The following is an 11,832-nucleotide window of genomic DNA, read 5'->3' as shown; positions in this document are numbered from 1 at the left end:
TCTCTCTGCCTTGGAAAAACAATCCAGATTTATCTGGTTTCATCATATAATATATATTATAACAGCTGGGTTTATATCCCATGAATAGTCCCAGACGTTTCCGGCACCCACAGACATAGCACGTCTGACCTTACAGCCCACACCACAACAGCAACATGGAAAACAAACGCAGCGGCATGCACCAACGGATTCTTCACAGCTAAATCCAACGCAGCCAGGGAAACAAGGGGGTATAAGATCCATGGATTAACCGCCAGCGGCGAACATGGTTGTGTGATGGATAGGAGTTTAGCGATAAGTAGGGAGAAGCTGATGATCTTCTCTATGGTGTGGTAGAGAGTAGCGGAGGTGAAAATTGAAGCCCGGTTTGGTTCGTTGGGAGGCGGAAGGAGGAGGTGCCGCGAGGAGACACGTGTGTGGCTAGTATTATCGCCATTATTACGCTGCTGCTGTTGTGTCTGGCTGGCACGGTGGGAGGGGGATACAGTTGCCGCCCGAAGGACTAGACCATGATCCGCGCTCTGAGATCGATGCCGCTCCCTTGGCAAGCTGGTTGCATGTTCTGTACCATCCGACCGAAAGGCGGGGGATTGGAGGACAGGAACCCCACCAGGAAATCCCGTTGCATTGGAAGACAAGTTCCTACCTGGGCTCCTTGGGCTATGGGAGGTTGCGGATTGGTTGGGAGAGGTCTCCGCCAAAACGCGAGGGCCTGAACGAATGTCAGCAGCCGATGTTCCATTGTTTCTGAGACTGTGGAAGCGACGACCTTCGGTATTAGCACCTGCAACACCCGCCTGGATCCCCTTGAGGACTTCTTCCGCGGTAGGTCGCTTGTCCGGGTCAACGGACAAGAGCCTTTTTAGAAATGAATAGAGTTTCTCGGGTAGGTCTAGTCTCATCCGTCGGGCGTCATCGAAACCTGACCACTGGCTAATCTCGGCGCGCAGTTTGTCGAGATCCTCCTTATCTTCGTCGATGATATCGGCGTTGCGGTACGGGAGTTGAGCAAAGCAGAGGAAGTAGAGGATCATGCCGAGCGAAAAGATATCAGACTTGAACGTGAAATTTCCAAATGGTCCTTCGGGATCCAGACGTCGTAGAACCTCAGGCGCACAGTATGAAATCGTCCCTGTATTTCCAGTAGAACTGCGAACAGCGTGCTCATATTGTACCTCACCAAAGTCACTCACAAGGGCTCTTAGTTCCTGTCCTGTGTCATGTAGCAGGCAGTTGTTAGGTTTAAGATCGCGGTGAATAAAGCCATTGTTGTGAAGAAAGAGTAGGCCGGAAGTTATATCTTTGAAGAGTGAGTATATTTCATCAAACTGGAGTTTTCGGAAGCCTGCTGCGCCAGAAGGAGGCTCCGGCTGGCCCTTTGATCTTCGCCTTAGCCGCTCCTTCAATTGCTGGGCTGTGGTGGTAGGCTGTTTCGGGCCGCATATGTACTGATGGAGATCTCCGGCATTGCAGTATTGCTGCAGAATAAAGGCACAAGGAATGCTCGGCCCAAAATTGCTGAGCTTTACGTCCTCTAACCATACATGTCGGTACGAGACCAAGTTCTGGTGTGAAAGATGTTGAAGTAATTGCACCTCAACCAGAACCTTCTTCAGCCACTCATGATCATCTCCAACTGGGACACGTTTACAAGCATAGTATCCCAACGAAACGCCATCCAGAACATGTTTAACCAGCAAAACTACCCCCTTTCCTCCTCTCCCAAGTTCTCGCTCCTCGACAAAGAAGCGCTTGAAATAGTTCGGGCTAAAGGCCGCGGACGATATTTTATTTGCAAACGGGGGTGCAGTCCCATTATCAGCGGCAGAAGACGAAGTTTCCGGCTGTGCTGGCTGAACTAATCGTCGTCGAGGGGAGGGCGGCCTGGATGCATTGAGAGAACTGGGCAAGCTAGAGTCTAGCATTCGGAAGTAGTCAGGGTTCACGAATCCTGGCTGAGCTGTGGAATTGGGTCCGCGATTGGAATCTCGAGTGGCATCCTGAGAATCCCGTATTGGACGATGACAATAAGGACAGTCTGCCAGCTCTACGTCGGCGTCCGGGGGTGCGTGCCGGAGGACAAGGGACCGCGAAGCGTGGTCGAAAACCACCACGGAATCATCATGTCGACTGAAAGATCATATCAGCAGAGAGGCCAAACATTACAGAAGACTTTTTTTTAAGGGATAATATCTTTCAAAATATTAATGAGATGAAGCTCTTCCTTACAGAACAACGTCGCGAGTCGTCCCATAAGGGACGATAGACATGGTCCTTTGTGTGTTAGCATCAGCCATTATGTGCAGTAGGCTGGCGACCTCGAAGCTGGCGAGAGAAAGACGAAGAAGTTAATTGCATTTTTATTTATAAATTGAGCCAATTTTGTCTTTGACTGCTTCTTCTCCGCCTGCATCGAGTGAAGTGTCCGATGCTGTACTCCGTACCGTCGAGCTCCAACAAACAATTTTCCACTCTTATCCATGGATAGTTTTGCCTCTCACGTGACCTTTATTCAGCATTGGGAGTTCGGCAGGGAATATCAAGAATGCTACACAGGATCAAAAAGAAGGTTCAGATGGCGATATCTACGGAGCTGTTTAACCCTGGTAGGCGGATCGCAGTATCGATATTGTCTAAGAGAACGACAGATGCTCCTTTCTACCCCAAATATGATATCACACGACTAGAGCAAAACCATAGCCGGGAGGGCATTGCATTTTTCTTGGCTATTTTTAAACCTCTTATAAATTTGCTCCTAATAGAAAATGAGGCGTCACACAAAACGAGGCTGCATTCCCAGCGGAGCTGTAGCGAATCCTGCCTTTATGGGGGGTATCAAATAATTGGATCGACTTAAGCCTTCCTCGCCCTGGGGCCAAACCAAATTAGATTTTATTCAGTTGTATGTTGTTCGGCCAACGGCGCGGCGATGCCCCAGCACACGAATCGAAAGCGTGGGCGGCAGATCTCATTTACCTGCTGAAGCGCGCTGGGGATGTCATTGAATGGTGGAACTTAGTCTGGCGACTCTTGCTGGCTGATTGTTGGTCGATATGACAAAAATTATCGGACGCTATACAAAAGAGCGAGCTGGAATGATACCACTTCTAACAGCGAACTTTGCTTTCGCGATGGAGAATGATATGCATCCTGTGAGCTTGTTCGTGCCGTCACTTGGCAGGAGGGCCATCTTCATCGGCCTTATCTGCTTCCTCCTCGCTAGCTGAACCATCATCACCTTCACTAAATCCCTCAAACGGCTCATCATCCATGTCAGATTCACTCAGCTCCGATGCCGCATCATCAGATGGTGCAACCGAAGTGCCAGTTTCGGAGTCATCCCGCTTCCGTTTGCGGCCCATCTCACCAAGTCGTCCCTCACGCCCGTCAATCTTTCCGTCTGCATCGGCATCAGCAGAATGGGGCGGTGGAGTATACCACGGGATCTTCCCACGTAGAAAGTCATTAATAACCATCTTAGCGACTCCATCGACATCAGGTTCGCCGCCTCTGAGCAACCTGCCTCCCTTTCTGGCCAGGATACTTAGAAAGTCGATTGAGTCCTTATAATTCTTGATCTCATAGGTCCGTTCAATATGGCGTGACTGAACTCGTTTGAGAACTCCAGGAATATATTGTTCTGGGTTTTCGACATTCTCTACGCGCACCACGCCTCGCAGCAGGATGTCCTCTTCGGTATCGTGGTTGCTCGGTGGGACGACACCAGGGCAGTCAATCAAATAGATTCTCTTCATCAACGTGATGTACTGCCACACTTTTGTTTCACCGGGAATGGGAGCAACAGTGCAAACCTTCTTCTTTCGGAGGGTGTTGATAATGGACGATTTTCCGGTGTTCGGATATCCAATAAATCCTACCGATATCTGTTTACGGTCCGAATGTAGCGATGAAAATTGGCGTAGAAGCTGGATTAAAGAGCCTTTGCCAAATGAGTTGTTGATGGAAGCATGGAAGGCCAATGTGGGATGGTCTTTCGATAATGCACGAACCCAAGCAGCCTAGAATCAAAAATCAGTTTAATGATCCCATAAAAATGGCTTCACAACAAGAGAAGTGACCCATGTTAAACATCAATGTGTGAGATGTTACTAAGAGAACTGCTATGGTGCCACAAAAATGAAGTGGAAGCAGGACTCAACTCAAAACAAGACACAGCAAGCCCTATACGACAGAGCTCTCAAAACGATCGCTTGTCAACCCCAATTTCAGAAAGAAACCAAGGCGGCGGGCTAGAATTCATCTACCAAAGCTGTAACAGACAAAATACTTCCATAGAGAGGTGGCAAGAAAATATGCACGGGAAGAAGCCTTGACTTAGCAATGGCATGTCACGAGACAATGAAAGATCAAGAGGGAGGTGCTATGTTTTATTAACTTACAGCAACGCCGGTTGGTACCAGATCACACTTGTTCAGAACGAAAATCAAATGCTTGTGTGGTGCTTCCTCACGAATGTACTTTTCGATGCTTCTGCACCGTGTACCCTCAGGATCTCGAGCATCAAGCACATGAATGACAACATCGGACGAGTCGATGACCTTGTACAGCTCGTTCCAGATCCGCTTACTCTGACCCTTAGAGAAAACAGGCTCTCTCGCCGATGTGAGCTGCCCATCATCAGCGGCATGGTCGTTTTCAGCAGTTTCACCCGATGTCCCGCTCAATAATTTTGCCTGATCCAGCCGTTCAATGTAGGTCTCGTGCATCTTGACCGACTCGCCCGCAAGATCTTCGAGTGTCCCAACGCTGAGCTTGACTCGTTTTCTCTGTGCCTTGGGCCCGAATGTGTCGCTGAAAGGTACTGTTTCAACAGCAATCTTAGCCTTGTGCTCCTTGAGCCCATTAGTATCTGATCCATCGCGGATCAAGCTCATTGGCAGCTTATTTGTTTTGAGCAGAACTTGATATGGATCCGAGGCACGCTTAGCGACTGCTTCTCGAAACGAACTCAAAGCTTCCTGTGAGATAACTCTTGTATTGCCAAACCATTTTCTGTTAGGTTCTATCCGGGCGTTTGGAATCTCGCGGGATTGGTAGGATGCAGCTTTGGTGATTTCACCCTGGGCATTTCGTTGTGCTTTACCCCCCTTGAACATATTGAGGGTCTTGACCTTCTTAGCACTTCTGTATGGATATCAGTACACGTCTTATCACATTCCGCAGACAGAAGATATGGCAGTTGATTACCGATAGAAGTTTTCACCCTTGGTCTTCACATTGCCCATGCCATCTCCAGTCTTGCCCTGCCGCTCCCGGCGGGCAGCTTCCTTCTTGGCTGTACCCATAGTGAAGAAGGATTATGTAAAAATCGAATGCCACCACTCAGCCTAGGGTATCTGGGTACTTCTGGGTGGTTGGCTGTAAAGTTATGTTGTTGGCTGGAGAGAATTTCAACAACAGAAGAGGAGAAAATAATTATTCGAAGTTTTTTTCTTTTTCCCTTTAAGTTGGGCAAGAGTGTGCCAAGACCTTCAGTGCACGGACCAATCAAAAATCGCTTCGGAATCAAATCTTTTGTCCTTTTTGCGACAACGATATCACACCATTCGAACCTCCCAGAGCAAACCCGTCTTCCTATCGTACTATATGACTGTCTGAAGGGGAAGGTGGGATAAACTACACACCTCATTTCCTCAATTCGCCCAGTGCCCACGATGGCCGGCCCCGCAAAGTCGGCCGCCATGTCACTCTACCGCGCCTACAGAACTACCACAATACATTTCCGGGCCTTCAGTTCAACTCCAAGCCCAAGGGTTGGGCCCGAGTCGCCAAATTTCATCGAGACCCCCCGTCCGATACAGCCTTTCCATCCCCATAAAGCTCCCGTAAAGGGTGTTCTCCCTGTGCCCCGTGAGCTATTCCCGCCCCGCAGACCAGACAAGCCAACACAGGCCTACGCTGAGGCCGCCACTCCCGAGCCATCAAGTAACGAGCCAAAACTCCAGCCTGGAGACCCCCAATTCGACTACGTGGAATGGAAGAAGAGGATGGCGGTTATCCGCCGCAAAAATCTGCGTGAGGGTTTAACCGAGCTGTACGCCCGCAAGCAGATGAGTGACGAACTCAGAGCAAAACGAAGCAGCGCCAAAATAGCCCAACGGGACCTAATCCTCGCACAGGGCCCGCGGGAAGATGACCGGCTGATGCAACAATCGACTCTCCAAGTGATGAAACCTAACAAAATGGCCATTCTCCCCGATCCCAACGCGGAGCAACGCCTCAAGACCTCCCGCAGGAAACAAGCTGCGAAGCAGCACAGCAAGAAGCAGCAGAGATCAGACCACCTCCATTCGCTTTACATGAACGCCAGGACATTTATCATCAACGAGGAGCAATTGAATGCGGAGATTGAGCGGGTGTTCCCTGACGGTGAGAACCCTGCATGGACCAATGATGAGGATATTGGAGAGAATATCTGGAACTTGGGTCTGCCATCCACGGTTGAGTCCCTGGTGCATGCTGGCAAGACCGACACTACCATTTGGAGTCTTGGGGAGAAGCGAGTGAAGAAGATTGCGGAGGAGCTTACGGGAGGAGCTATCTAGACTGAATGTTGTGTTGATACAAATTAACTTTCGGTCTCAAGTCGATGGAAAAGCAGTTGCTGCTGGCGGTGGACCGGTTTATTTCATGTACGACTAGTCGCTCGGCAAAAGTATCCGCACCCCCCACCAAAATCTACATCTATCCAAGTAGTGAGAGGTTATTAATTATTAATTATCTCAACAACCAGAGGTCTATATACATTAAAATTCATACATATTATAGAGAATATTGAGTACTTGTACGTATAAAAGTTAGAAATAAAAATAATGATTATCTATAAAATTCCTCTGATATCACCTTCCATGACTCTTTAATGGCCTCAAATAGTGCATCTTTGATGGCTTCAGAATTGTGAGATAGATTTAGAAGGTATAAATGCCTAATATATATCAATTCTTTCATCTTCTTTCATACATATTCAATGAGATTCAAATCTGAAGAATAGAAAGATTATGAAAGCTGTTTTATCAATTTTTCTAGTAATTAATTGCAAACAACTCATACTGTGTGAATAGAAGCACTATTCTGCATGAATATGAGATCTTTCTCATAGAATTTCAAGAGATTTTGATCAAGTAGTTGTATATAGAATCAGATAGTTGCATCTTCACAATGAGCAGTAGAATTCTCTCTGACTCTGATCAGCTGTGAGTGTCAGAATTCATAAAAAGCACTTCATATTATTACAGTAGTATTATTATTTTATCAAGATCTCACTTCTGAGTGAAGATACACAAGTCTCACTATCACTGTTCTTTTTTATTCTGTTTCACAGTATTTTCATCAGATCAAATAATCTTATCTCACTGCTCAGATATTCAATTTCTTCTAATCATAAGTCATGACTCATATCAGTTGTTTCTCTGCATGTCTGAACAGTAAGAATGATCTTTCTTTAGCAGAGTGATTGATAATGCTGACTTTCTTGAGCTTGTGATATATAGTGTTATAAGAAATGTTTAATACAGTATTTTGAAGCAGAGTTTGATAGATAATCTTAGATTCAGCTTGAATATAGTTGGATAGAACTCTGTGATCACAGACACATAGTTTTAAAAGTCTTTCGGAGTGTGGTTGAGATGCATCGTTGATCTGAAAAGAGTGATTGAAAATAATGTCATGAACCCCGGTCGGGTTATCTAGCCGTAGATCGTTGCTAGGATTTTTGAAATCTCAAGATAGGCAGAAATCCACTGATAATCTTATTCAGAATGATAATATACAATAATTTTACTGTGCTCATGAGGAGTCAACTTCTTTCTTGATCTATTCACAGAAATTTCATGCAAAATAATGCATTGTGGCATAGTAAATTGTGAAAATAGACAATCATAACACTGAAAGTGCCAGGTCACGTGATCTGGCTTACTAATCCTTCCACCATATAACTTCCCACAAAGCTAGCAACCTTTCAATCACACAAGCTTTACACCTTTCACAGGTTATGAGACTCATTTTGCGCAAAATCACTGCCAATTCGGGATTCCTTGTCAATATAATCATTATTTGAACTACTGCTTCATTCGATACGCTCATCAGAAGTTAAAATCATCTTATTCTATCAGTATTGATGCATTTGAGATCTTGATGATCAATAATACTACTGCTCACTTAAAAAAAAGAGGCTTGCAGAAAACACACCACATTTGCAAAAAAGCAAGAAAAAGAGAATGATATTGGCAAGGATTCAATAAACGAATATCGAGAATTCAATAAATGAATATCAAGATGGCGGATTCAATACAATCCCGCCCACATACATGTTCGCGATCTCGCATTCTTTCCACTGAATCAGTTGCAGTTGATGATGATGATTCTTCACACTCACACTCTGCCAGTGGACATCCTCCTGAAGCCTTTGAAAGTTCCACTGATAAACATCCTCCTGGAGCCTTTGAAAGCTCCATTGTCAAAACACCCTCTCAATTTGAAGCTGGTTTGAATACAGCTCCTGACACGGTCAGGCCGGCCCCCTGATCTACTCAACAGCTTGATGAAGCTGGTTCTCTTGATGAGAATAATGGACACTCAGGTGTCTACTGTTCGGCCAAGGCAATATCAGATCAACAGATGAAGCATCTCAAGATGATACTTGAGATGGACAAGGGGAAGCAAAGAGTCCTAGAACTCGAACTACAACTGGAAAAACTCTGTCAACAGAGATTCTCTACAGATTGATCACAGAATGTCAACAATCATTCTGTCATCACCTCAACAGCTACAACAGCTACAACACACAATCTGAAGGTCCTACTCAATGCAGCCTGCAAAGCGGCTGCGGTGATTCCTTCAGCAACACCAGGTCTACTGACTGCAGCTCATAAAGAGACTGCAGCGATTCCTGATTCATCAATTGATAATCTATTCATTGATGAGGAAATTCGACCTGAGTGTCCATTATTTCTCATACCCACTAATAATTGGTGGATTGACTATGATATCTCCGCGAGAATACCTACCCTTTTAGTGCAGAATACACTGAACTCTCCAGAACCCACAGTTGAATCTGATGACCCTCCGACATCTACAAGGGATATCACTATAGTGGGGGAATCAACAGTGGGGGAATCTTCAGTGAGGGACAGTCTTGAAGACCTACCCACTGATCCCGAGATTGCTGCACTTCCGATCCCGAAAAACCTCACGCGCGCCAAAGCTTCCATGGAATGGAAGTATTATTACAAGGCCTGTGTTAAAGAGGTCAACTGTTTGAAATATACGCGTTGGAAGGAGATTATGAAGATGAAGGAATAGGGGGATAAAAAATGATGTATATCATGACTGGTTTTCATTACTTCACATTTTCCAGTCATTTTTTGTACCTGTACTTGATTTGAAGGCGAATTTTGTATATAGCATCGTGTATAGTTACTCTGGTGAGTGGGGGTGTCAGGTCACGTGATCTGGCTTACTAATCCTTCCATATAACTTCCCACAAAGCTAGCAACCTTTCAATCACACAAGCTTTACACCTTCCACAGAAAGGGGGTACATAGATAAGTAGAATATTGGTGGGGGGCGTGGATACTTTTGCATTAGTACAGTAACATATATATACATATCGTGTCGCATTTATCCTTTTCTGCTCTCTGTAACTCACCGTTCAATAGAAGTTTGCTTGGCGAATATATTTTACAAGTCATCTCAAATCATATTTAGTTCTTGCACATCCGAGAAACAAGATAACCCATGAGTACTGTTTCATTTCATCATAAAAACTACCAGCCAGTACCATCCATAGATACCATTAGATACCGCCATACCCTATGCTCATTTCAACCCCCAAATGACACTGACAATATATCTACAGTAATAATTCCTATATACACAACCTGGAGCACACATGCCATCACTCAAAACTACCCTTTGATCTTCTCCTGATGAATCGCATGATCCGCGTATCCCGCGAACTTGATATATATCTGCGCACTTTCCAAAAGCCTCTTCTTGCTCTGGCCGATGGTATCACGTCCCCAGAATGCTCCGTGGGTGTCATCGAAGTCAAGGTGTTGGACCGCTTTCCAGATTGCATGTACATCATCTGGAGGGAGTGGAATCTGTTCATACGGCAAAAAAAGGAAAACAAGCAAGTGAGGTACCAATCTATTAGCGGCTGCGAATTATGATTGAAGATTTGTTTGGGCTTGTTTATAGTCGCGAGCAGTAGGCAACGTGATACAACAAAACGGGAGAAAAGCAGGATTCCGCTTCCAGGGGAGCTTTTTATTGTGGGGAGAGCCGAAATAAATAGAAAACAAACTCACAGAATTCGGATACGACCACATGAACGTGAACGAGGTGGTGCCCGGCAGGCGGTCAGTATGGTACACCCCGCTGGGTACCACCATGATGCTATCTGCTACAAGCAGCTTCCTCGTCTCCTTCCACAGGAGCACAGAGCTCCCCGGAAAATGGCCGGCCACTTTCACAGCCGTAACCGCACCCCCGAGTAGATTCAGCTCCTTGCCCTCCCACAACAAAATACCAGTAATCTTCTCGTGGCCTGTTTTGCTCTGCGCCGCGGAAATCGTGCTGGTCACGGGCGCCCGGCGCATCAGCCACTCCTCGTCCTCAACGGAGATGTAAACGGGACATTGGAATGCCTCCGCCCAATGGACGACGGTAGAGTAGTAGTGCGGATGCGAGATGACGATTGCGTTGAGGCCACCCAGGTCGTTGATGTAGCTGACGGTCTCGTCGTCGATGTATGTGAGGCAGTCCCAGAGCACGTTACCGGCGGATGTGCAGCAGAGGAGGGCACGTTGGCCAATGGCTACCTGCGGCACGGTGTAGATGCTGATGAGGCCGGAGTGGTTCTTGTCCATGCGGAATTCATTGTGGTATTTTTTGGATTGTTGCAGCTGGCGGAGCGTTGTCCATGATTGTCTGGATGGTTTGGCCTCGGTGTCAGTTATGATATGTTACCTATTATTTTATTTATTATATCCTTTTTGTCTTGCCATACCCCAGACTGTCCATAGGTAACTAACTACGCATGATTGATGTAGTTTAGGGGTAGGTATCACAATTCTTGTAAGGAAGGAGATGGATCTTACCCTTCTGGCGGGATGTATTGGCGTGGATCATCGCATACCTTGCACGATTTGGCAGAGCGAGTGTCGTGCTGAGCACCGCACATCGAGCATATCATGAGATCCATGGCGGGGGAAATTATGGTGGGTGCTGACGATGTGATAACTTGATATTGGAAATATTTAGCGATTCGGACGTGTCAGGTAAGCTTTATTTATCCTATAGTATGTATATACAGTACATATAATTGATGGGCGTAAAGGAAGAAATATTATCTACTTATATAGTAATATTCCACAGCTCTAAATGTAGTGGGTTAAATGTTCGATATACGAAAAGGTGGGGAAAACGGCCCTGGCAAGAGTGGCGGCTTCGTTGCTGGGATTCTTCAGGCGCGGGGGAGAGAGCCTGAGTCTGGGCCCCTGTAGTTACATAATTGTACGAGGACGACGGCGCTGCTCACTTAATCATGAATTGAGGAGTGCATGGGTGCAGCTCGTATACGCAGTAGATGGGCAACTGTCTTGACAGCATGCCCTGGGGGCCGAGTTTGGAGCGCAGAAAGCTATCTCAAGTGCTGGGCCAGAGCTGGCTTGCTGACACATCGCACCTGGCATCGTCCAATGTCAAGGGCCCAAAGAAGTTGGACTGTCCTAAGTTTCTTGGTGTAGTGATGTAGATTAGAGGGTTAAAACCTGGAATTAGTATTAGAATGAGCTTATAATGAGCTAG

At 46.2% G+C, this 11,832-nt stretch overlaps 5 protein-coding genes across 7 annotated transcripts; 2 read left to right on the top strand and 3 right to left on the bottom strand.

Moving 5' to 3' along the window:
- Positions 1–71: 71 nt before the first annotated feature.
- On the bottom strand, positions 72–2,297 carry BDCG_06465 (IKS protein kinase; the record flags this gene model as incomplete). Its single annotated transcript, XM_045422201.1, has 2 exons — positions 72–2,130; positions 2,230–2,297. The coding sequence occupies 2 exons, from the start codon at positions 2,295–2,297 to the stop codon at positions 72–74; spliced, it is 2,127 nt and encodes a 708-aa protein (XP_045277894.1).
- An 873-nt stretch (positions 2,298–3,170) lies between these two features.
- BDCG_06464 (nucleolar GTP-binding protein 2) lies at positions 3,171–5,306 on the bottom strand (the record flags this gene model as incomplete). Its single annotated transcript, XM_045422200.1, has 3 exons — positions 3,171–4,019; positions 4,401–5,145; positions 5,209–5,306. 3 exons carry the CDS (start codon positions 5,304–5,306, stop codon positions 3,171–3,173), a joined length of 1,692 nt encoding a protein of 563 aa, XP_045277893.1.
- Positions 5,307–5,532: 226 nt separating this feature from the next.
- BDCG_06463 (uncharacterized protein) lies at positions 5,533–6,887 on the top strand. Its single transcript, XM_045422199.1, has one exon. It carries the CDS (start codon positions 5,676–5,678, stop codon positions 6,564–6,566), a length of 891 nt encoding a protein of 296 aa, XP_045277892.1. The 5' UTR covers positions 5,533–5,675; the 3' UTR covers positions 6,567–6,887.
- A 1,401-nt stretch (positions 6,888–8,288) lies between these two features.
- On the top strand, positions 8,289–9,321 carry BDCG_17323 (uncharacterized protein; the record flags this gene model as incomplete). The annotated part of the gene is made up of 3 exons (XM_045426465.1): positions 8,289–8,526; positions 8,557–8,685; positions 8,752–9,321. Exons 1-3 carry the CDS (start codon positions 8,296–8,298, stop codon positions 9,319–9,321), a joined length of 930 nt encoding a protein of 309 aa, XP_045281707.1. The 5' UTR covers positions 8,289–8,295.
- A 258-nt stretch (positions 9,322–9,579) lies between these two features.
- BDCG_06462 (metallo-beta-lactamase domain-containing protein) lies at positions 9,580–11,819 on the bottom strand. Of its 3 annotated transcripts, none has more exons than XM_045422197.1 (4): positions 11,342–11,794; positions 11,124–11,265; positions 10,332–10,953; positions 9,654–10,124 (listed from the first exon to the last, which is right to left on the bottom strand). In XM_045422197.1, exons 2-4 carry the CDS (start codon positions 11,225–11,227, stop codon positions 9,927–9,929), a joined length of 924 nt encoding a protein of 307 aa, XP_045277891.1. In that variant the 5' UTR covers positions 11,228–11,265; positions 11,342–11,794; the 3' UTR covers positions 9,654–9,926. The 3 variants fall into 3 exon arrangements, with proteins under 3 accessions (XP_045281705.1, XP_045277891.1, XP_045281706.1); XM_045422198.1 differs by having other exon boundaries at positions 11,380–11,794; XM_045422196.1 differs by having other exon boundaries at positions 9,580–10,124; positions 11,124–11,819.
- Positions 11,820–11,832: the final 13 nt, after the last annotated feature.

This window comes from Blastomyces dermatitidis, assembly GCF_000003525.1.
Source record: "Blastomyces dermatitidis ER-3 genomic scaffold supercont1.6, whole genome shotgun sequence".
NCBI lineage: Eukaryota > Fungi > Ascomycota > Eurotiomycetes > Onygenales > Ajellomycetaceae > Blastomyces > Blastomyces dermatitidis.
This window is presented reverse-complemented; position numbering and strand designations above follow the sequence as displayed.

What these genes read in the sequence shown, in the direction of transcription:
- BDCG_06463 (XM_045422199.1), top strand. Translation starts at nt 5,676, where the DNA reads ATGGCCGGCCCCGCAAAGTCGGCCGCCATGTCACTCTACCGCGCCTAC.
- BDCG_06462 (XM_045422196.1), bottom strand. Translation starts at nt 11,227, where the DNA reads ATGGATCTCATGATATGCTCGATGTGCGGTGCTCAGCACGACACTCGC. An exon ending in CAATACATCCCGCCAGAAGG is followed by an intron (nt 10,954 to 11,123) that starts GTAAGATCCATC and finishes CAAACCATCCAG; the next exon opens with ACAATCATGGACAACGCTCC. An exon ending in TGTGGTCGTATCCGAATTCT is followed by an intron (nt 10,125 to 10,331) that starts GTGAGTTTGTTT and finishes CCGTATGAACAG; the next exon opens with ATTCCACTCCCTCCAGATGA.